Here is a 20520-nt window from a genome sequence, read left to right as displayed (position 1 = left end):
TAGCACTTAACTAATGCTTTGAGAATGGAGGGCTCCATTTAAGCTCTTCCAGATTGTCCCATGGGGTTGAGGAGTCACTGACTCCTGCCATATACCTCATCAGTCACTACTGCCCTGGGAGCAGAGACGGCAGAAAGGGCACAGCATCCATTCCTCAGCCTCAGCTGTTCACAGCCTGTTGTAGTAAATGAAATCCCCATCACTAATGCACTGAAATGCAGCAGCTGATCCTCACCACATGTAGCCCAGGAGTTTGCTGCTTCCCACAGCTGCCACTGCCAAAACTTACAGGTATCACAAATCAGAGCTTTAGGGCTGTTGACTATTACAACTTCCAATCAAACAATCATAGGAAACTACAATCAAGTAATGGAGAAGTTCAATAAATCAAGTGGCAAACATGGTGCTGTACAACAGCATTGGCCGTGAGACCAAACACAGTCTTAGGTCACAAGTACCAGCTTCCTCTGACTCAGCCTGAATAAAAAAGCCACCAGTCTCAAGCTGTTTAAGGTAAAGCAGGGCCAGGACAGTCCAACAGCACTGTTTATCCTGGCAGAGCTTCACGGGCAGTGCCAGCAGCGAAACTTCATCCTGACAAAGCTGCACAATCACGGCACCTCAGCCAGAGAACAAGGAGAAGGAGAAGTTGTCACCTCCACACTGCCAAGCATTTTACAGAATTAATCATGTTTTCCACTGCAGATCTTCCTTTTGCTGTCAGCCTGACAGGAAAACACTAAAATTTCACAATCTACAGAAGAATTTGACACTGGCACTCCATTGCACCCTCTGTGGTGACTAAAGTTCTGCCAGTGGCCCCCAGCCTGCTGGCCCACAGGCAGCTGTACTGAGTTGGGAATGAAATCTGGACCACGTCATCTTGGTCTCAATTTAAACGTTTTTGATCCTTGTGACTGTGAGCAGTCTGAGCCCACTTGCTGCTTTCAAAAAATTTCAGGCTAGTTTTTTGAGCCAATTACATTCTGCAGGGCAATTCTTAGGTCTGTCAAAACAGCTTTTGGCTCTCTGGGACACGAATGTGAACCAGGCTGCCAAAGTGTGTGGAAAATGGAATTCCAGCTCCTGCTGCCAGGAAGTTACAGGAAAATACCATCCACACAGAAACATGTGCTGAAAATAGGAGTGGCTGGGCCTGCAGCTGGGAGATGCTCTTTTCTCTGATAGTTCCTATGAGCTGAGTTTTATCTCTCCAGCACAGACCTGCTAAAACCTCTGCAGCCTCTCCTCCCGCCTTCGTACAGCTCTGGGTCGTAGGCATCCCAGGAGGAACCAGTGGGCCCGATGCAGGTTTTGCTCCAGTTGTTGGTGCAGCGTTCCAGTGACTCCAGTTGCCTTTTCACTGCCCCTGGGTTCTTGCAGAAATCACAGCACTTGTTACAAGGTGGGGTGACATCGCCGAAGTACTTGGCTATGGCAGCGTGGCGACATCTAAACACAACGGAAATGATCTGGTCGTTATTTTTATTCATGAGAACTCCACCCTCCAAATGCAGGGTGTTTTTTGATACAGATTTGAGTCTTTTTTTCCCCCCAGAGAATGCCTGTTCCAGCAGGAATCACAGGGCTAAGTGGAGTTCTGTTCCTGGCACATTGCTTAAGGTCTCTCTGCATCCACTTCCCCACGTGTGAAAAAACATTGACGTTAATCTCTTCTGCTAAACCCTTTTAGATCTTTGAGACCTGCAAAAGGAAGTTTATGAAATATGCAGTTATTAATTCTGTATCATTGGCCAAATATATTCCATGTCCTATCAGGATGTCTGTAAGATAAATATGTGAAGAGGCCCTGTTGATCCCTACACCTCAGAGTGTATCTGTATATTCCACATTGAAGAGCTTCTCATTTTACTGTTTGTGGTTTGAAGGTGAAGAAATCTATATCTGAAGACACAGGAATGTAAATTAAATCCCAGAATTAGAGTCCAGACTGAGGTCACAAGGGAGCACTATTCAGGTAACACATCCCTGGGTCTTGATCTGCTCCCACATGCTCCAGATCAGCAGCCAAAATTAGGGTCCTACATCCATGAAAATCAGTCCATTTACTCATACAGTATTGCACAACCAGTTCATCAGACTTAGCAAACCAGCCATGTGAAAATGATTAGATTCTTCTAGAAATCTTCAAAAGATTTTTGGCATTGGTTTTGGGTATGTAAAAAAGAGTTTGGTGACAGAAATATGCTCATTAGCAATACAGGCAGGAAGTAATTTCTCTTCTAGAACACTCCTTAATTTAAACCAGTGAATACACTGATTTCACTAACCAGGAAGCTACTTTTTTTATTTTTTTTAAGAAAGAAGAGTTTAGAGGAGCTTTTTAAAACTTGAGTTGCACAGCAGAGGTGGCCAGTTGTCTCTCAGTCAAAATGCTGATACTAAATACACAGAAACATCTACTTCATCAGGCATTTAGAGATCAAATCCTGCAGCCAAGAGGGAACAAGAGTTATTTTAGAAGAGAATTATTTTACTACAAAGAAGAACAAAGTGGAGATTTTTCATCTCTGCCAAGGAGTGCCCTAGTTGGCTTACCAACTTCATCTGCAAAAAGTGGGTCACAGAGGGGAAAAGTAAGAGAGTGAGTACTTCATTTATTCTTATTATAAACCCTTTAAGGCACGTCTGAACTTGCCAGAGATCTAACAAATGCAGTTCTCTTCTTAACTCGCCTGTGTGTTTGGGGGGGGACACAACTGCACATTGGGACACAACAAAGCACCACAAACCAACCCTGCGAGGGTCTGTAGAGGCTGCTCTTTGCCACAGCCCGGCAGGTTGATGTGCCAAGGGGCACAGGTTACAGATTCCTGACTCCACAGCAGTGCTGAAGCACAAAGGACCTGGCCCCGCTCAGGTGAGCAGGCTGCAGCAGTGTGACCTTGCTCTGCACGGTGCAGGGAGCTGAAGGCTGGAGAGGGCTACGACAAAGCTGGCTTTATATCCCCCTGCAGAGCCACACTGACTCACTCTCCTCTTGCACTCAAAGAGCTCCTTTCACATGGTGGGGAAGGGTGGGGGGACTGGGATGGGGGCAACACATTCGATCCCCTTGTCCTGCCTTTCCAAAAGAGCTACTGGTGCTGCCTGCCCTGCCAATGCAACGTGACTATAGAAATGTCAGCGAGCTGCAAGTCAGCTTTTTGTTTCCCCAAAAGAAAACAGGCAGGCATTCTCATTAGCCCATGGCTCTTTCTCTCGCACGCACTGATCTGTATGAGAGTTAAGCGAGGCATACAGTAATGGTCAAGCCCTCTCCTCACTCCTACAGCTTAATCACCAGGCTTATGCTGGGGAGGGACATCCACACACACCTCTGTCCCTAAAAGCGAACAAGTGAGATGCCCCAGGGGAGGGCTTTGGTGGAAGCAGAGATCGGCTCTGAACTCACAGGAACTTAAAGAGTTCTAGTTTCTAACCCATCAGCCCTGCAAAGCCAAGCTCTTTCCACCCAGGTTCTTGTAACTGCCTGTACCTTCCTGAAGAATTACCCCATTTCACACAGCCACTGCCACAGCCCCACTCTAGCCAACGGTGCTCAGGACTTGGGTCATAACGGAAATTCATTTGCAGAACTAAGATTGCAATCCTATAATTAAAGTCAAAAGGCAAACCCCAGAGTTACTAACAGGGATACTGGGGGTAATCACTGGATTACAGCTTAACAGAACACGAGAGGTCCTGAAACACAGTCACTTGTGCATTATCATCAGAGGGGAAAGCTCTCCAAGTCATATGGGCACCTGACTAATGCCCATGAGATGGAGATGATTTACATAAACTAATGGTAGTCTGTACACATGTCCTAAAATTATTTCATCTTTTAAATATGCAACTGTATTATTTGTCTCCCCTCACCCTTCAACAGCTGATCACTGATCTTCATGTCTAAACAAAATTATTTCATTTGAGGCATCCTGCCCTGATTTTACATTATGGAATAGGATGAAGAGTAAATAACAACCAAGTTTATTAAAACGTTTTTGTCTGTGGCAATACATTTCAGGAAAGTGCTAAACTGACCACACCTGCACCTGTGTGGGTTTGGTAGTCCTTGGTTTTGCACACCAGGTAAAACAGGAGCACTGTTCCTGCAATTAGTAGAAGCAGATAGATAGTCAGAGAGAAGCAAAGTTACACATCCTGAGAGAAGCTCTGCCTCTCCCAAAATTTACCAGAAAAAAAGCATTCCCTCATATGAGGCCAAGGGTACATCAGAAGTGCTTCCTGAAAAAACACCTCAACGAGACATCAAGTCTTGGAATACAGCCAAGAAGTGAAAGCATTAAAAAAGATAAAAATCATGTGAGGACAAAACAGTTACGCAGATGCCATTTGTTGAGCGAAAGCCACTTAATAAGCTTTATCAGATAGAAGAACAAATCAGGAGGTTGATGAGAAATTCTAATGTTGCACCTCTCCGAAGGACTGTATCCTTTTAACATCACCTGAATTTCACCTCTGAGACAAGACAGTGGGTGTCAGCTGTCCCTAGAATACAAGGAAAAACCACAGCATCAAGAGAGTAAATGACTTGGCCAAGGGCATGGAGCAAATTCACTGCCCCAGCATCACCCCTCCTCCCCTGTCCCTGGCAAGTCTCTCTTACAGTGCTGCACTGTCCTCACCACTTCTTGCTCTGCCCCTTCAATGAACACATGAGAAAAACTCCTTCCCCCAGGAGTCGGAAGGAAACCGGGCAGCATAAAGAAAAGTTACTTGCTTTAACACCCCCCCGAACTATCGCAAGGAAAGAATCAAGTCTCACTCCGGAAAAAGCTTAAATTAAAGGGTAAAAAAAAGAAAAGACCTCTCTGTGGGGAGATGCACAGAGGAAAACAGCAACAAGTGCGGGCCCCTGGGCGCCCCGGGGAGCGGAGCTGGCACAGCGCTGGCTCAGCCCCAGCCCGCGGTGGCTCCCCGCCGCACGCCCGCCCTCCCTCCCTGGCACACATGTAACACGAAACTTCGGATCTCCAGGACAACCAGCAACAAAAAAAAAAAAAAAAAAAAAAAAAAAAAAAAAGGCAGAGACAACAGCTGGCTGTCAGCGGCAGAGCACAGAGGAGCCGAGCGAGGAGCGAGACACACGCCAGGATGAGGGGAGAGATGACGTGAAAGTTTAAGACGACGGAAAGAAAAACAAGAGGAGAAGAAGAGCTGGCGGCGCGCTGGGGTAAGGGCTGAGCTATCGCTGGTGTTCGGGCACCTTAACCTTCCGCTGGTTAGCGAGGAGCTGGTGGAGCTCTCACTGCGGAATGAGCCATGGAGCAGAGCTTGCGAGCCTGAATTTGTGTGCGAGGGGCACTGAGGAGCAAAGGCGGCAGGAGAAAAGCTTTTAAGCGGATTGCAGAGAGCCGCGCTGCGGCCGCCCTGTAACAAAAGGAGCTGCCCCGCAGTGCTTCGGGTCCGAGCGGGACCGAGCAACTTTTGTTGGTTAGAAAGCCTGGCTGCTCATTTTTCCGTGCTGCTACAGAACGTGACCTTCGCTAACGAGCAGGTCTAGCACGGGGCACTGTCCGCAGCGGTGACCTGATATAGCAATAGTGTGGACAAGAGCTGGGCTGCCCCCGTGAGCGAGGGCTGTTCGTGCCTGCAGCGAGGAGCTGCCAGCGCAGGCAGGCGTGTGTGAAACCAAGCGGGTGCCAGCCACAGCATTTCTCCAGAGCTCCTCCCAGCTGCAGCTAAGTTTTATTCCCCCAAATCCTGGAGCAAACAGAGAGCTTAGAAAACAAGCCCTGGTCGGGGAACTAACATATTGTGCAAGTTAAGCATCTGTGTCCAATAGAAATAAATGGAAAGATTTTACTCGGCTTCTAACAAGGACATTTCAAAACAAAAGAATTCAGCTGTGGTGTATGCTGGTTTACTATTCAAAGCAGCATGGGAACCCACTGCTCTGAGAGACACATAGATGCATGCACACGGTCTGTGGTTTACAGTAACAAGACCGTCAACTTTGCATGCCATGAAAAGGGAAGGGAGAGGCGAAGGATCCCCTAAATACATAAAATTATAGAATCATAGAATCATTTAGTTTGGAAAAGACCTTTAAGATCATTAAGTCCAAGCCTTGGTTTTACAGAGGTGTCCCACAACCTTGCTGTCCCATCTCCATTTTGCTGCTGGGTATGGGAAAGGGCGCTGGCAAAGGAGACCCATCATATAAACCCCCTTTTTCTGCCATATGAAGCTGATTTCTCTGTGTTGAAGCTCTTGCAGCAACTAGCACTGAGCTGGGACTCCCTCAGCCTCTTCCAGGAGGAGCATGGGCGGTCAGCTGTTTACAAACAGAGAACCAGAAAGCCAGTTCTCATAGAAAGATGTCTTCCCAATCCTACACATGCCTGTAGGGAGGAATGTTAAGGATCAGGTATTTCCACTTCTCTCCATATCCATTAACATGGAAGGGAGGGCAGGTCTTTCTGACCTAAGTGTTGTACAAACACCGAATTGGAACTGCCTGAGTGAGGGGATGTAGTAGTTAAGACCCACACGCCTCCAGCCTAGCCCTGGGCTCAAGGGGATGGAGGGAAGTTTCCACCCTGCTAATGAAGGGTCTGTGTAGGTTGGTTGCTGCAGTTAAGATAGATTCTCAAATAAAGCATGTGAAAAAACAAAGTTTAGGGAAACAAAAAAAAAAAAAGGAAGGAGGGAGGAGTGAGGGGAGAAGGGCAGGGGAGGGAAGGAGGTAGAGAAACATGCCAAGTTTTCCTCGCCAAAAGAAAATGTTAAGGGCTTTGGCTGGGGGTTGTCCAGCCGCAGCCGCGCTGTACATGTGTGTGGGGGAGAGGAACAGCAATATGAAACACATGTCTGGATAAAAGCAGCAGGACATGGCTTGTGTTACAGCTGTCACAGTGCACAGGCCTCAGCCTCATTACAACGTAAGGGCGGTTATGGGAGCGGAGGAACAAAATAAACCCAGTTTTGATAGAGCAGATCCTTTCTGAGAGACAGCCCTCTGATCACACAGCCTGCAGTGGGCCAGAGCAGAGTCACACATGGACAGCAGGGACTGTAAGGGACTGTGAGAGAGCTGGGTGAGGAGAGCAGCACCCAGCCCTCACCTCTACTGGGACTCTCACTGCTTTCTCACACAGCCACAGCTGATGTGGTTCAAAACGGCTTCCTCTGAGGAAGCAGCTGTTGTAGCCTTTAGTTTTGAGTTCCTACACCCAGGTGTCATCTTTACTAGGATCAGTCCATCTTATTTCAAAAAACTCAAAAATGCATGTAACTTGTGAGACCTGGAGGTCTGAGATCAGTCAAGGACAGGGCACAGAGGGGGCTGTTGAAAGGTGGAGGAGTTTCCAGCACCCCCCGTGAGCTCCAGCTGCCAGACCTCAACCACCAAACTACTGACAGATCCCACTATGTATGTGAAGTAACTACAAGGCTTTCACAGGCACACAGCTACCTCTCTGTCAGCTTCCTGGGGAATGGTTATTTTGCTAATATTAGAATAGACTTTCAGGCTAGATTCAAGCATCACCAACCCTAAAAAAAGTTCTCTTGTAGAAGAGCTACAGGTTTATTTTTAAAATTGACCTTTTCCTTTCATTGGATGGCTCAGTGGTTTGGTCTCCCCACTTAAAAATTCCTAGTAGTGAGGAATTATCTCGTGGGGTTTTGTGGATGTGTTTGTGGGATGGACTGGAGAAAACCAGGGTGCTCAGTAGAAGTGTAAAGACTCTCAGCTCAGTGCCCCAGTGGGTACCTCAGCTACTGAAAATGCTATTGCAGGGAATTCAGTGCCTTTTTATATTAATCTAATATTTGGTTGTAGGGGAGAGAAGGGACATTTATGGTGCTGCCTCAAAACCCACCTCCAAATAGTGGGTAGTGGTGATGACAGGGTATTCCAGCCAAAGGGCTGCCCAGTCAGGGCAGCTTTATAATCTGAAGGAATGTGTGGCCTTCTTTTCCAGACCAACTGACAAAGTCAAAGCTTTTCTCCCATGACACTGAGCTGCAATTTACCAGTTTGGGTGTGTGCTGTTAAAGGGCTGAATTCTCTTGATACTGGAAACTATTTTCATCTGCTTGGGAATGAATTATAGGTCTGTCTGGCACCGTTCACTCCTGTTTTAGGAAAAAAAGGGCTTGTCTGAACTATAGTTAAGATTCACGTGGCTGGTCAACTACAACCGTGGCAGCAAACATTGCATTAACAATGATGAGGGAAAACCATGCACTGATAATACAACTACATTTCTATGGCCCTTTTCATCTCAGCAGTACACTAAAAGCTTGGAACAATAAACAATCGTGCAGGAATTATGACACGTTATGCCAAACTGCATCCAGACTGTAGTCACACCTAGCAACCCACATTGTTCTGGAACAGGAAGCACTGCAGACCTTATCCAGATGAAATCAGAAGCACATTTCAAGAACAAAGCTGGTAGGTTTTGAAACTGGTCAAAGCTTCATGTTCTTTAGAAAGTGGCCAAACACAGTCAGAGTTTATTTTGGAGTTTTAGATCAGAATAAAAAGCATCCCCTCCCCTTTGGCTGCTCAACACCCTCCTTCCATGAGGCTGGGCTTGCCTTCTAAGACTTCCCACAAAATAAGCTACCACAATCCATACAGGCTTCCCATCCCTGTACAGATCCAATTTCAACCAATTTGACTTGCCTGAGTAAGAACAACACAAAGCATTTGCTTCTCCACAGTCAGTCTTGGGAAAAAGACATGGTTGCAATGGGAATATTGCCCTGGCATTCTGCTTGATGGGCACATCAGGGAGGTTCTCCTTTGTAAGGTCTCTGGAGCTTTGGTGCTGTGGACAGTGGGCACAGTGGAGGAGATCTGACTCCACTGGGACCTGCTGCATTAGGACTAGAGGCACTGACAGCTTCTTGTTCCCAACAAATTCCCCCCTCCATTGGTCTCCATTTTTAGATTACCTGAGCAACAAATCCACACAAAGCACAGTAAAAGCAATGGATTAAGATCATGGCAAGAGCAGTAGACCCCCTGTGGAGCATGGCTGGCTTGGGAACAAACAAGATGCTTTCATCTACTTCCAACCTAAATGGGCTCAGTGACCAAAGTGTAACAGGCAGTGAGCAAGTAAAGGCCAGTTCAGTTTGTAACTGCAACAAAACCAGGGACTTATTGTCTCCTATCTAAAGATTTCCGAGCATGTTGGAGACTTGGACACACAACAATTAACAAACAAACCTCTGATGGTGCTTACATGTTCCAACTCTTTGCAGAGATGAAGTCACCCAACAGAGGGATGAGATGACTTATCCAAAGTCACGCCACCAGTAAAACATCACTGGCAGGCCGGGAAAACTGCTTCTATTTACTAACCTCCAGTCCTGGGGCTAAACCACAAACTCAAATTCATGTCCTTTGCACTTAAATAGGCTGCTAAAATACCACCAGGGTTATGAGTAAACAAGTGTCTCATTCCTCAGCAGTAAATTTCAGCTCACCCACTCCCTCCAGTTCAACTCTGGATGCACCTGTGTGCACACACAGATCGGATGCAGCTTTCCAAACCAAAGACACACCAAAAAACCCTATCAATTTGCATCAATTCCAAAAGATTTGCAGCAACCTGACTAGCTTTAAGCAGTGGCATGTGGGACCCCATCACACATGGTCATCCCAAAGCTCCTTTTGTTGCTTGAAGCCTGGAAGCCCTCCCACACAGCCAGTTCACAGCACAAAAGAACCTTGACTGAGGCTTTTCTCTCAAATGTCTAGATTGAGGCTTTTTAATGGCTTTATTCTCAAAAGGACTGAGCAGCCAACTTCTTTGAGTGCTTCAGTATGGCATGAGTCCATTAAAACAACTCAGAAAGATAATTTCAGTGCTATTATGGCAATTTTCACAGCTTTATTCAGTGGGCACAGCAAGATGAATCTGCATTAGCGCTTTCTGGGAATCTGAATCTATATAAGCCCTGAACACAGGCCATGCTCTTTGGTTTTACAGGGTCACGTAATCCTTGCAGCTGAGCAGCACACCTGCAGCTGTTACCATTCCCCTGCATCATTACTGTGCTCTCTCTTTTCGACCAAGCCTAACAACTCATGATGCATGGCAGATTGGGCCTTTTTTTCCCTCAAAAAGAAATAAACCCAAATTAAATGATTTATCATATTCCCTCCTCTGCTGTGCCTTGTAACGTAGGGAAGGGCAGAAAGATTTGATGATCTAGTTCAACTGGCAACACTGGATAGATGAATTATTTCTTAAAGAACAGCCAGAACAGGATACAGCTGAAATCATGGATTTCAGGCTGCCACCCCATCCCAGCAGGAAATTCTAACCCGCCTGTCACAAGACACCAGCATTGAGCTTACTTTCTTTTCCACCTGAGTTTCTCATCTTGCCTCTCTTCCCCTTATTCTCACTTCATGTGAGCTCTGGCTACAGCTGTGGAGCAGAAGTTCCTGACATTAGTCTAACAATGTGTTATGAAGACCACACTGCACTGTGGTCATTCACTGTTTCTTCTGTAACAAGTTCCATCAGCTTTGCTGCCCTACAGCCACATGTCTCCTCTGTTCTGGAGGGGTCCCACCCTCAGTGGGTGAGGCTTTGAGGAAGGAAAATGATGAGCAAGGAGAAAAACACCAGGAGACAATTATGTTTGCTCCAAGCTCCACAGAATCTGTGAGGTAGTAACTTGGGTGGCTCTTCTAGGCTCTAAGCCAGCACTCTAACACTAGAAAGTAAACTGTCAGTTAACTTACAACCTACAGACCTACAACCTTAGGTTTTAAATCTCCCAAGAGTTGCCTGTTTTAGTAATAATCATTACAATTACTGCTTCAGTAATGAATATGCTGCACCACCTTTCTGTTACTACTGTTGGTGACAGTAGTAACAGAACTGGGAGCTTCCTTGAACAGAGTATAACAAAAAAATATGAATTAATTCTTACAACTCAACTCTGAAATTTGTAAGTAATGTCATCACTGTTGTGTTGTACAAGAGGAAGATGGATAAGTGACACAGCACTATTCTTACCCTTATGCTAATCTCAAGGGTGAGCTCTTGGTTTCGCTGAAATCAAGTGGGAAAAGGTCAGAATCAAAACCAGTCCTGAACAAAGACTTTAAATCACAACTAGAATGGAACATACAAGTAGAATGGAATATACAGAAGTCTGTGAATATAACTGGCTTTCTTGGGAGAGTTTCACTTTTTTTTCTTTAAGAATTATTTTGTTATTCACCCTTTTGCTACACTGCACAAGCAGAAATCCCAAAGCAGCGAGAGCCCTTGGAACCAGAGTGCAAGTCAGAAGTGCAGTCGAGCAGAAAAACATTTGCTTCCTCACGGCTAGACTGGAGACTGCACCACCAACATCAAACTTTGCCCCTGATGTAGTTCAGACCAAGGTAAACAAGCAACATTCCTTGCAAGTTTTAGAATAAAAACTCCTTCACTGAGCTCCAGACCAGGTACCATGGGCAGGGGAATGGCCGTTACTGAGACACACTTTTTCATTTCAGACTAAGCACTTTGCTAATCAGTAATTTTACACTGTATACCCAAACTTCACAAGCCTGGCTCTTATATTTGTTCCTTCTGGTGCAGTCCAAAGCATGGCATGAAAGGTTATTACAGCAGATTCCTTACTAGGAGAGCTTCTGGACAGGCAGAAACACCTCCAAAGGGAACAAACATTTTCAAGATGTTAGAGCCAGAATTTTTTTTCCTTTTTTTTTTTTACATTTTTCTTCTAGAGCCAAGAACAGAAAACACAAATCACCTCTGCTTCCTCCACCATCTCTTGGAATGGAAACAAAACTGAAAACCTGCTGACGCAGAATCCCACAGCACCGTGCAAAGGATAAGGCAGCCGTTTCTGGAGCAGCTCACTTGGGGTATGCAGTCATCTGGAAAGAACTATTTAGCCCTAGTCTCAAAAGTGACCTTTTCAGGTCAGAAGGCCACAGCTCTGCCTCCCTGCTAAGTTGCACAGAGATCTTTCTGTAGATGTAGATTTTCCATCCACCCCCATCCCAGCTGGTTCCGATTTTTATTCCTTAGCTTGGGTTTAAAAGAACAAAGAAAAGCCTTTTTGAATTGCATAAACATACAAAACTTAATTTAACTTGGCACTGTAATATTTAAGCCCAGCATGCAAAGAAACAGCCAAGGTCTCTCTGTCCTCAGTGTGTGTAGAAGAAACTGAACTCCAAGCCTCCATTTGTTTGAGTAACCGATCCAGATGTGCAGGAAGGAATTAGTTGGCTTGTTCTGGAAGTGCCGTCTTGGTCACTTGGCTTTGTGTTATCACCAAGACCAGGACATTAAACTGCAATCTTCAAGTCCCATAACCCAGTGTTGACTATTACAAAATACACAAACTAGGATATTTTGATATAACAATGACATAAAAGTTATAATCCATTCAAGTGTTGACCTGTCCAAACATTTGTTTTAGGTGAAACTATGGATGTTTCTCAACAATATCCAATTCCAGTTCCTGACTGAAGAAAAAATTGAGCATCCATAGGTCTCCTGCCCACTAGTTTGTTGCAATGCCTTCCAAAATCCTGCTCATGGGGCAAAAGATCAGCAAATATTGGTGGCAAAACTGAGGCACATAACTTTGATTACAAAATTAGCTCCTGATGATCACTCTGAGAATAAAGAAGGTCTAAGATTGCTGAGCAGGATTAACCTTCCTTGTGGAGCATCTCCCCAATAGATCCAGGGGCTTTTATTTGCTCATCACCAGCACTGATGGGTGGACATCCATTGTTCAATTCATATATTGCTCAGTTAGAATGTGGCTTAAAATAAAACCCTTACCGTGCATTCATCTGTAAGAACTTGAAAATCATCCAGCTGTCCCCAGTGAATGCAGACTTTAAATCTTAATATCACCATACAGTAAAACTGGTTGATAAAACATTATAAATGGTATTGTACTGAAGTGCTGAAATAAGTGCCTTAGTTTTTGAAGAGGCTTTCTGTAGCTCAAAGTGCAAGAAGCCTTCAAGGGAGTCTACTTTGTGTTACTCAGTAAAAACCAACTGAAAACTATGTACCACTGGAGTTTAGCATTTGGAATTCAAGTTGAGTTAGAACTGCATTTCTTTCTGGAAGGACAAGTTAGCACAACTAGAAAAAAAAATTATTTTCATTGGCTGAAAGCCAAGGGCAGGCACTGTCCAGTTCTAACTCTGTGTCTGCTGAAATAAGTGTCCTTGTAGAAGAAACACCGTTTTGCCTTTGCTTAACAGTGCAGTTGACAAAACACCCTCCAAGCTGGATTTTGAAATTAAAACAGTGCTAGAACACGTAGACAGTTAATAGTCCTCCACCTTAGCTACTGGGAGCAAGGACTGAGACCAGATAAACTTGTTTTCCTTGTGATCACCAGCTGTATAAGAAGGCTGGCAGCTCCCTAGCATTAGTCAGTGAAGAGGTTTATTCTCTGTTTGGTTCTTCTACAGCATAAAGCCTGGAGAGCTTGTGACAGAATGTCTACTGAAACCTTTCTGAAGGAAATTCAAGGCATTGCTGAGAAGTTTCTCCTTAAGCTTCAGAAACTGCCCAAGGCTGAGCCAGTGGAAATTGTCTGCTTTTGTGTGGTTCTTCTGTTCATCGGTGAGTTTATTGGTGGAGGCCAAGGGGTGTCAGAATTTCTCTTCTATGGGGGCAGCTTGTGCCACACTCTTGGTTGGTGGGTTGGTGGTGTTGGCAGTTCTTTTACAGGCTGTGCTCTGAGGCCCAGGTTAATTTTTAGGTAATTTTTTTAATACTCAGCACATATCTCTACATGGATGCAGAGCATGACAGGCCAACAGTACAGCTTTACCCAAAGCTCTCATATTCAAACATTAGTTTAAACAGCAGTATTTTAACCAAACCAGAGCTGCTGTAATGTTTTGATGCATAGGAGATAGTTTATGACAAATGGTATTAGGACATCTCCCTGACACAAAAGACACTTAAGTGAGATTCTGAGTGTCATTCCTGTTCCTGGCTCAGTGGAAGCCAGTATGCTTCAGATGAGCCTATTTATTACCCTCTGGTAATGGCAAGATCCCTCCTGCTGCTCTGTGTGGGGATGGCATGGAAGGAATAACAAAGAACTTCTTGATCAAGGGGGATGAAGTTTGTTTATACGATGGGAAAAACAAGCAGGAAGGAAGACAGGCCCTCCTCCTCAAAAACACAGTTTGCTCCCAGACAAAAGGAAGGGTGTGTATCCAGCTGGACACTCCTCCCTGGGCTGGAATTCAGAAAGTCACACCTGCTGCTTTATTTTGTTCATACCTACAGCTGGTTCCCCACAGGTTCAGATACCTGGCAGCCCAGCTCCAGGCTTTGAAGGAACACATGCACACACACACATGCACGTTCACACACTGTTATGTGTTTTGCAGGATGAAACATGTCATCCTTTTCTACTCCAGATAAACTAATATATCCCTCCCAAAACCAACCATCATGGCTAGAGGAGAATATCAGGAAGTTAGCCCACTGCTTTGTGAAACAAAACTCTGCATTTGAAGTATCTATTTTTTCAAGCTAAATACAGAAGAAAGAGTAAAGTCAACCCAGTCACAAATATCTATCCTTAAAGGCTACACTGCATGCTCTCTTCAGAAATACAACTGACAGTTTGAGCAACCAAACCCTCTTGAGTTGCTTCTGACACAACTATGGGCAGAGTTGGATTTTCATCCTTTCCAAGCACATAGCTCTGCTCAGTAACTGCATGTCAGCTCCTAAGCAACAGCCCATGAGGCAGGTGAGGATAAACCCCCACATGGTTTGGTATGTAGCTCTTAAGATCTCGAAATACCAGGTAATGATTGTCCAGATTAAATGGATAACCAATACAAGTGAGCAGGAACTTAGGAGGGGGGAGTTTGGAATATAAGGAAAAAAAAAATTCAAAAGAAACCAGGCTTTGTTCATTTTGCTGCTCAACAAACAACTTGCAGGAGGCATAGGGATTGCTCCAACACCATGAAACAATATCCTTTGCTTCTCTTTCCAGTCACTGTTCTGGTGCTCATGATCATTGCCTGCAGTTGCTGCTGCTACAGCTGCTGTGGCTGTGATGACACCAGAGGTAGGAAGAGCCAAGTCCGCCCAACTGCCCGCTCGTGAAGTTCAACGAGGTGACACAACCTACTATCAAGGACACGCATGGACATCATGATTCAGTCCTATGGGAATGACTTTCCACACTAGCTCACTGAAAATGGCAATAACAATATTAATTAACATGACTCAAAGGACCAGAAACCACAGCGTAGAATTCCTTCTCTCTGTGACAGCCACCACTGTGACCAGAAAGGTAAAGCTCCTTTACCATCACTGTCTCCCTCTTCTGGGGTGGGATGGGGTGGGAGGGCATGGACACAAGTTGCTGAGAAAAGAGACAGCTTTCCCAAAGACAGCCCTGCAGCTGGGCCAGCCAAGGATCCCCTCTGCAAGCACGGGGCCACAGACCAAAGCAGAGAACACGTCCAGGACCACATGCCAGGCAGTGCCTGCTCTCCTCACAGGTGGCTAATCCAGAAGGATGGTGCTGGGCATTAGCAAAACTCACTGACATCACCACATGCTCAGGTGATCATGGATCAAGCCCAAACCTGCTCTTTCAAAAACCAGCTGCAGGAGACATGTTTAGCTGAGTTATCTGCTGAAAACAACAAATCATGGACCTTCTGATCCAGACGTGCCAGCTGAGGCTCTGAGAACAGCTGGTAACAAATGCTCCTGGTGTCATTTCATTGGTGTTACAATGAGGTGAAATTGCCAAAGAAAAAATTCAGATCATGTGGAATATTCTTTGTAAACAGAAAGACAAAGGCAAAAGGGAAAAACTCACCAACACCACAGCTTATTTTGATCATACTGCTGCTAAACATGCTCCCTCCCCACCCCCCTGTGTGGTTCTACTGCTTGTTGCAGATGAATGGTTCTTGCAGAGCATGGGAGCTACAGGAGATGAACAAATCCCTGCCCTTACTTGAGGGATCTGTGGCCTGACTCCCTGCACTGCGTGCAGTTTATTTTAGTGGACATAAACACTATGCCAAGGGTATGTTTATGAGCAGGCACAAAGGCATTTTGGAGGAGGGACACGCACCGTGGTAACCGTCACTTCAGGGTATGTGAGCAGCAGCTGACAGCGGGCACGGTGACAGAGCAGAGCCAAGAATGGGCTGTGCTGCTGGAGTTAACAAGTGCAAATAAATCCCTTTTCCACGCTGCAGCCACCGTGTATGTTTGGTTTGCGCTCCGGTGAACTTCCGAAAGGGATTTATGTACATACAAGGCTGTGGCACAGGCCACGACTTTCACAGCTGGGACAGCCCAGTGGAAGGCTGAAATACTGCACAACTCAAAGCCACTGGTCTTTCAGCACCAAATGTGGGACCAAACACCTTTTTGAGAAGGTACAAAAAGTTACATGCACATAAAGAAGTCACCTTCAGCCCCTGTATCCCAAGTGCTAAGTGCAGAGGAGGCAAAGGGATTACACATGTATGTACTAGAGGCAACATGGAGCTAGGGAGAATAGAATCATCAAGTTTTTAACAGTGGGCTTTTAAATATCGTTTACACTTCAAAAGGGAGAAAAAAATAAAGAAAATTTTGTAAAGAAATGTCTTTTCTCTGATGCCTGCGCCCAGATTGGTAAAAAGCACATTACATCAGTAGTTTCTTATGTTTAAGAACTTTATTTTTTGTCAACAAACCAGATGTGGGTATTTGGCATTTTTGTGCTGCTGCACATTGGAATATATCTGCAGCCATTGACACAGAAAATAGTCTAAGAATCAAAAGAAAAATAAAATTCCTCAAACTACCGATGTTACTTTTAAATTAATGAAAAGGAAAAACCTTCCAGCAGAAGATGAGGATTTCCTCAGAAAGTAAATAGTTGAGCCCCAACTTGGCAACTGCCAACAGCAGACTACACTAGGATGAGCCACTGCATGCACAGTTACACTCAGACTAACAAAGCACTGGGCTTTATTAGGCTGTCCCAAAGCTTTCACTGCCAACCAGCATGTTAGAGTAAAATAAGTTCAAGCACAGCATCAGTTCAGTCTAATCAACATTCAGAGGTGCATCACACCAACCTCTCAGATATGTCATTGCTCATTTCACTCACAAACAAGTGGCAATCAAGGTGGCATCGGCAGCCTCAGAACCTCTTTTGCAGGAGACAGACTCAACAGATGTTTCTGTATCTAAATTAAGTCACAAGACCCGGGAATGAACAGAGCTCACTTTCTTTCCTAGCTGGTGCTAGACAGTGCCAGCTACAGACATGAACAGAATCCCATTGAGAACTGTTGAAGCAGCATGGAGCCAGTCTGTGCTAAGTCAGGAGGAAGCTCAGCAGGCTGGACACATACCAACAACTGACAGGTTGCTGTCACTGGGAACAAGCTGCCAGGCCTTATCTCAACAGGAAAAGCTACAAATGCATGTTTCCCAGTGGTGGTACAAGTTAAACCACTGACAGATACCAGGCAGAGGGACAAGAGAAATGGCTCCTCTCTTATCGCTGCCACCTTAAGTTCCTGAATTAGAAACTGAATAAACACAGCACTGTTAAACAAAGAGAAGGACAGAAAATTAAGCAATTACTTAAAGGACTCAGGTGGCTTTCTGGAGCAGAGGAGTAGGCACCATTTAGAGGGGTCCCTGGACCAATTTCTACACACTTGTCTGGACCTCACAGGCCTAATGTTCTGCTTTGTACCATTTTGTACCACTGCACTCAGCTGGGCTATTCCTTATAGCTGAGATTTAGACATGCCAATTGCTTGCCTGGATGGGTGGGGTCTGCTGCTTTCTTGCATGCAACTTATCAGGGTGGCCTGAAAGATGCCCAGCAAGTCCTCAGTTTACTGCAGCCCTTCAGCTTCTGCCAGCTACAAACGTGCCAGTCCCTGAGTCCCTGCTCACCACCCACAAGAGCTTTTGTGGTTTTGGCTTCAGTCCATACTCATATATTGGGACCTGTAGGGAGCACTAGTGAGGATGGATCCTCTGTTTCAAAATGCAGAGGGAGATTCAGAAAAGCACAGACTAAGGAGAGACGGCTTCAAACACACCAACTCCTGCACATGTTGTGAAAACTGAGTGAGCTGGAAGGAACTGCAAGGGAATACCGTTACTTCAGTCCTGATGATAAAAGTGTTGAAGTCGATTCTTTCCCTGAGGAACCTCAAAAAGCCAGCAAGGCCAGCCCCTCCAGCAGAAGTGGTTGAAGGTCTACTGATGACTCGATGGAATAGCTTCTGTTCTGTAACATTATCCCTCTGGTTTCAAAGCGATTTGCTTGGCTTGTGAAAAATAAGTTTCCTTTTACACACACGCAGTCTCGCACACTACACTCCGCCTTCTCCCCTCCCACCTCTCTGCAGAACCATCCCTCAGGTCTTCTCCAGTCAGGAAAGCAATAGGGAGGCAGTTTTATTGCAGTTAACAGCAGTGCAATGCTCTGTAACGGATTTATCTCCGTGAACTGTCACAACGGATTTTCGACTGCAGGGCAATCTTGTTCGTGGTCTCACTTTAGGTATGAGAGTCTCCTAAAGGAGCTTCCAATACAGATCCAGTCAGGGTCCAGGAAACACAGCCTTCCTCTCCACCACATTCTGTCCAGACAGGACATAGTGGGCCTTTACAATCACCACAGCACGTGTAGGAGGGGATAAAGCCACGGAGAGGAAGAAATGTCTGAGCAACAGCTGAATTAGGACTTTTTATTTAGGCTCAAGGTCTTTGATTTGATTATATTAGCCACACCTTTGCAGGAAAATCAGCTGTTAATCATTTACTGCAGCACCAAGGTAATTTCCAGGCTACCTCTGAAAGTCTCGAGGCACAGTAAGGGGTCCCTCATCACTGGCCAGGATCTCTTGGAGAGGTGCAGAGGAGGCAATGGAAGAAATACCTTCTACAAACACAACAGCTTCAGGTATTTATAAAATCTTCATAAAGCTCTCCTATTTCAGGAGGTTAACTGTGCTTAGCAAAAGAGAGAGGAACTTCCTGGGGTGTGCAGCCCCATAGGGTTCCTGCCTTTGGGTCTACAGAACCATTCTGAAGGCAAAGGAAGCCATCCAGAACAGCTTTCCTGTCCCGTGTGCCTGTTGGTTAGAGACTGAGCGTGGTGATCTGCCATCAGTCCAGAAAACAAACCATGAACTGAATATATTTGGCTGCTGAAAAAGAAACAAAACCTTCAGCAAGTGCAAGCTTGTGCTTCTAGTCAAATCTGAGCTGCTGAGGATGAAACATGCCTTACAGGACTAATCCTTTTCCTTACAGTACTCAGGATACCTAAGGGGCAGCAAGTCAAACAAATTTTCAAAAATAACAAAGATCTCTTCCTGTATTACATCTGCATAGTTGTATTTGCAAGAAAGTGTGAGAAATATTCCACCCTTTCCCTTGAGAAACAAGGAACCTTCAATAAAACCACAAGATGCTCACAAAGAGATGCTGGATGTTCTTTAGAGGGCTGACAGCTGAGTCATTATGGAAAGTATCAGTGAAAGAGCAAGTGTGTAGAACCCACTGAGATTCCAATTTAAATTATTAGTGGACCTAAGTACTTCATGGAAGGAAAACTTGTGCTTCTATTGCAGAGGAACAGAAAGCATTACTAAAGCAAACTCCATTAGCAGGACTCCCTTTTTAACATAATTAGACTACTCTAAGCCTTATAAAAGCAACAAGTTGTACATGATCTTTGCTTATTGCTGGTGGGTGGATTTTTTTTTTTGCTTGTTTGTTTTTAAATAAGTCTTCATTTAATCTCCAGTGTGTTCTCAGAGTCTCAGTCCCCAACTCTATTTTAGAGATCTTTCTAATGGTAAAAAGGAAGTTCTCCCACTGAATACTTGGTTTTCATGTATAGGCTGTGCAGCTAACAGAGATGAAGGGTTCATACTGAATGTGCTGGAGAGACACTATATTATTTAAAATATTGATTAACTATGATTAAAATAAACCTCAACTGCCAAAATCTTATAGAGCCAGAAGCTTTTCCTCTTTACATCTTGGTAGATCTGATTGTGAAACAGGCCTCAGCTGTATTTCTCCTGGTTTATGCTCCCATTTCTGTTTCTCCTTTTAGAAGGGGGATGCCTGTAGGCACAGACAGCATTCATACCTGTAACTGGTTTTGGGATTGTGCTCAGAGCATAGAGAGGATACACCAACACCTGACACTGTTCTTGTTTACCCCCAGCAGGGTGGAAAACCAGCATGTCGTCAGCGCAAGAGGCATCCTCAGTTCTGGAAGACCTAAAGACACTGATTACAGCAAGTGACTGGGCTCTTGGAGGGCTGGTGGTGATTGGCATCTTCTGTCTTGTTTTTATTGCTCTCATTTTATTTGCTGCTATCTTTGGGTGCTGCACATCTTCAAGGCACAAAGAGAGCGGCACATAGACAGTGATGTAACGACACGGTACTTGGAGCAAGAATCAGCTCAGCTACAACCTGACTGTTGTTC

At 45.0% G+C, this 20520-nt stretch overlaps 2 protein-coding genes across 6 annotated transcripts in view; one reads left to right on the top strand and one right to left on the bottom strand.

Moving 5' to 3' along the window:
- The window catches only part of RECQL5 (RecQ like helicase 5), a 37184-nt gene that overhangs the window by 7491 nt on the left and 9173 nt on the right, over positions 1-20520 (bottom strand). For all 4 annotated transcript variants that reach the window (XR_010435258.1, XM_064675832.1, XM_064675834.1 and 1 more), the window contains exon 9: positions 1225-1452. Coding sequence is in view for 3 of the 4 variants with exons in the window: in XM_064675832.1 (XP_064531902.1) it covers positions 1225-1452 (228 nt within the window). In the remaining variant the exon portion in view is untranslated. The remainder of the gene's footprint in view (positions 1-1224; positions 1453-20520) is intronic.
- Positions 5057-15272, top strand: SMIM5 (small integral membrane protein 5). Of its 2 annotated transcripts, none has more exons than XM_064675855.1 (4): positions 5057-5200; positions 11744-11884; positions 13466-13619; positions 15022-15272. In XM_064675855.1, the coding sequence occupies exons 3-4, from the start codon at positions 13493-13495 to the stop codon at positions 15132-15134; spliced, it is 240 nt and encodes a 79-aa protein (XP_064531925.1). In that variant the 5' UTR covers positions 5057-5200; positions 11744-11884; positions 13466-13492; the 3' UTR covers positions 15135-15272. The 2 variants fall into 2 exon arrangements, with proteins under 2 accessions (XP_064531925.1, XP_064531926.1); XM_064675856.1 differs by lacking the exon at positions 5057-5200 and adding an exon at positions 8356-8431.

Source organism: Pseudopipra pipra, chromosome 19 (assembly GCF_036250125.1).
Source record: "Pseudopipra pipra isolate bDixPip1 chromosome 19, bDixPip1.hap1, whole genome shotgun sequence".
Taxonomy (NCBI): Eukaryota; Metazoa; Chordata; class Aves; order Passeriformes; family Pipridae; genus Pseudopipra; species Pseudopipra pipra.
This window is presented reverse-complemented; position numbering and strand designations above follow the sequence as displayed.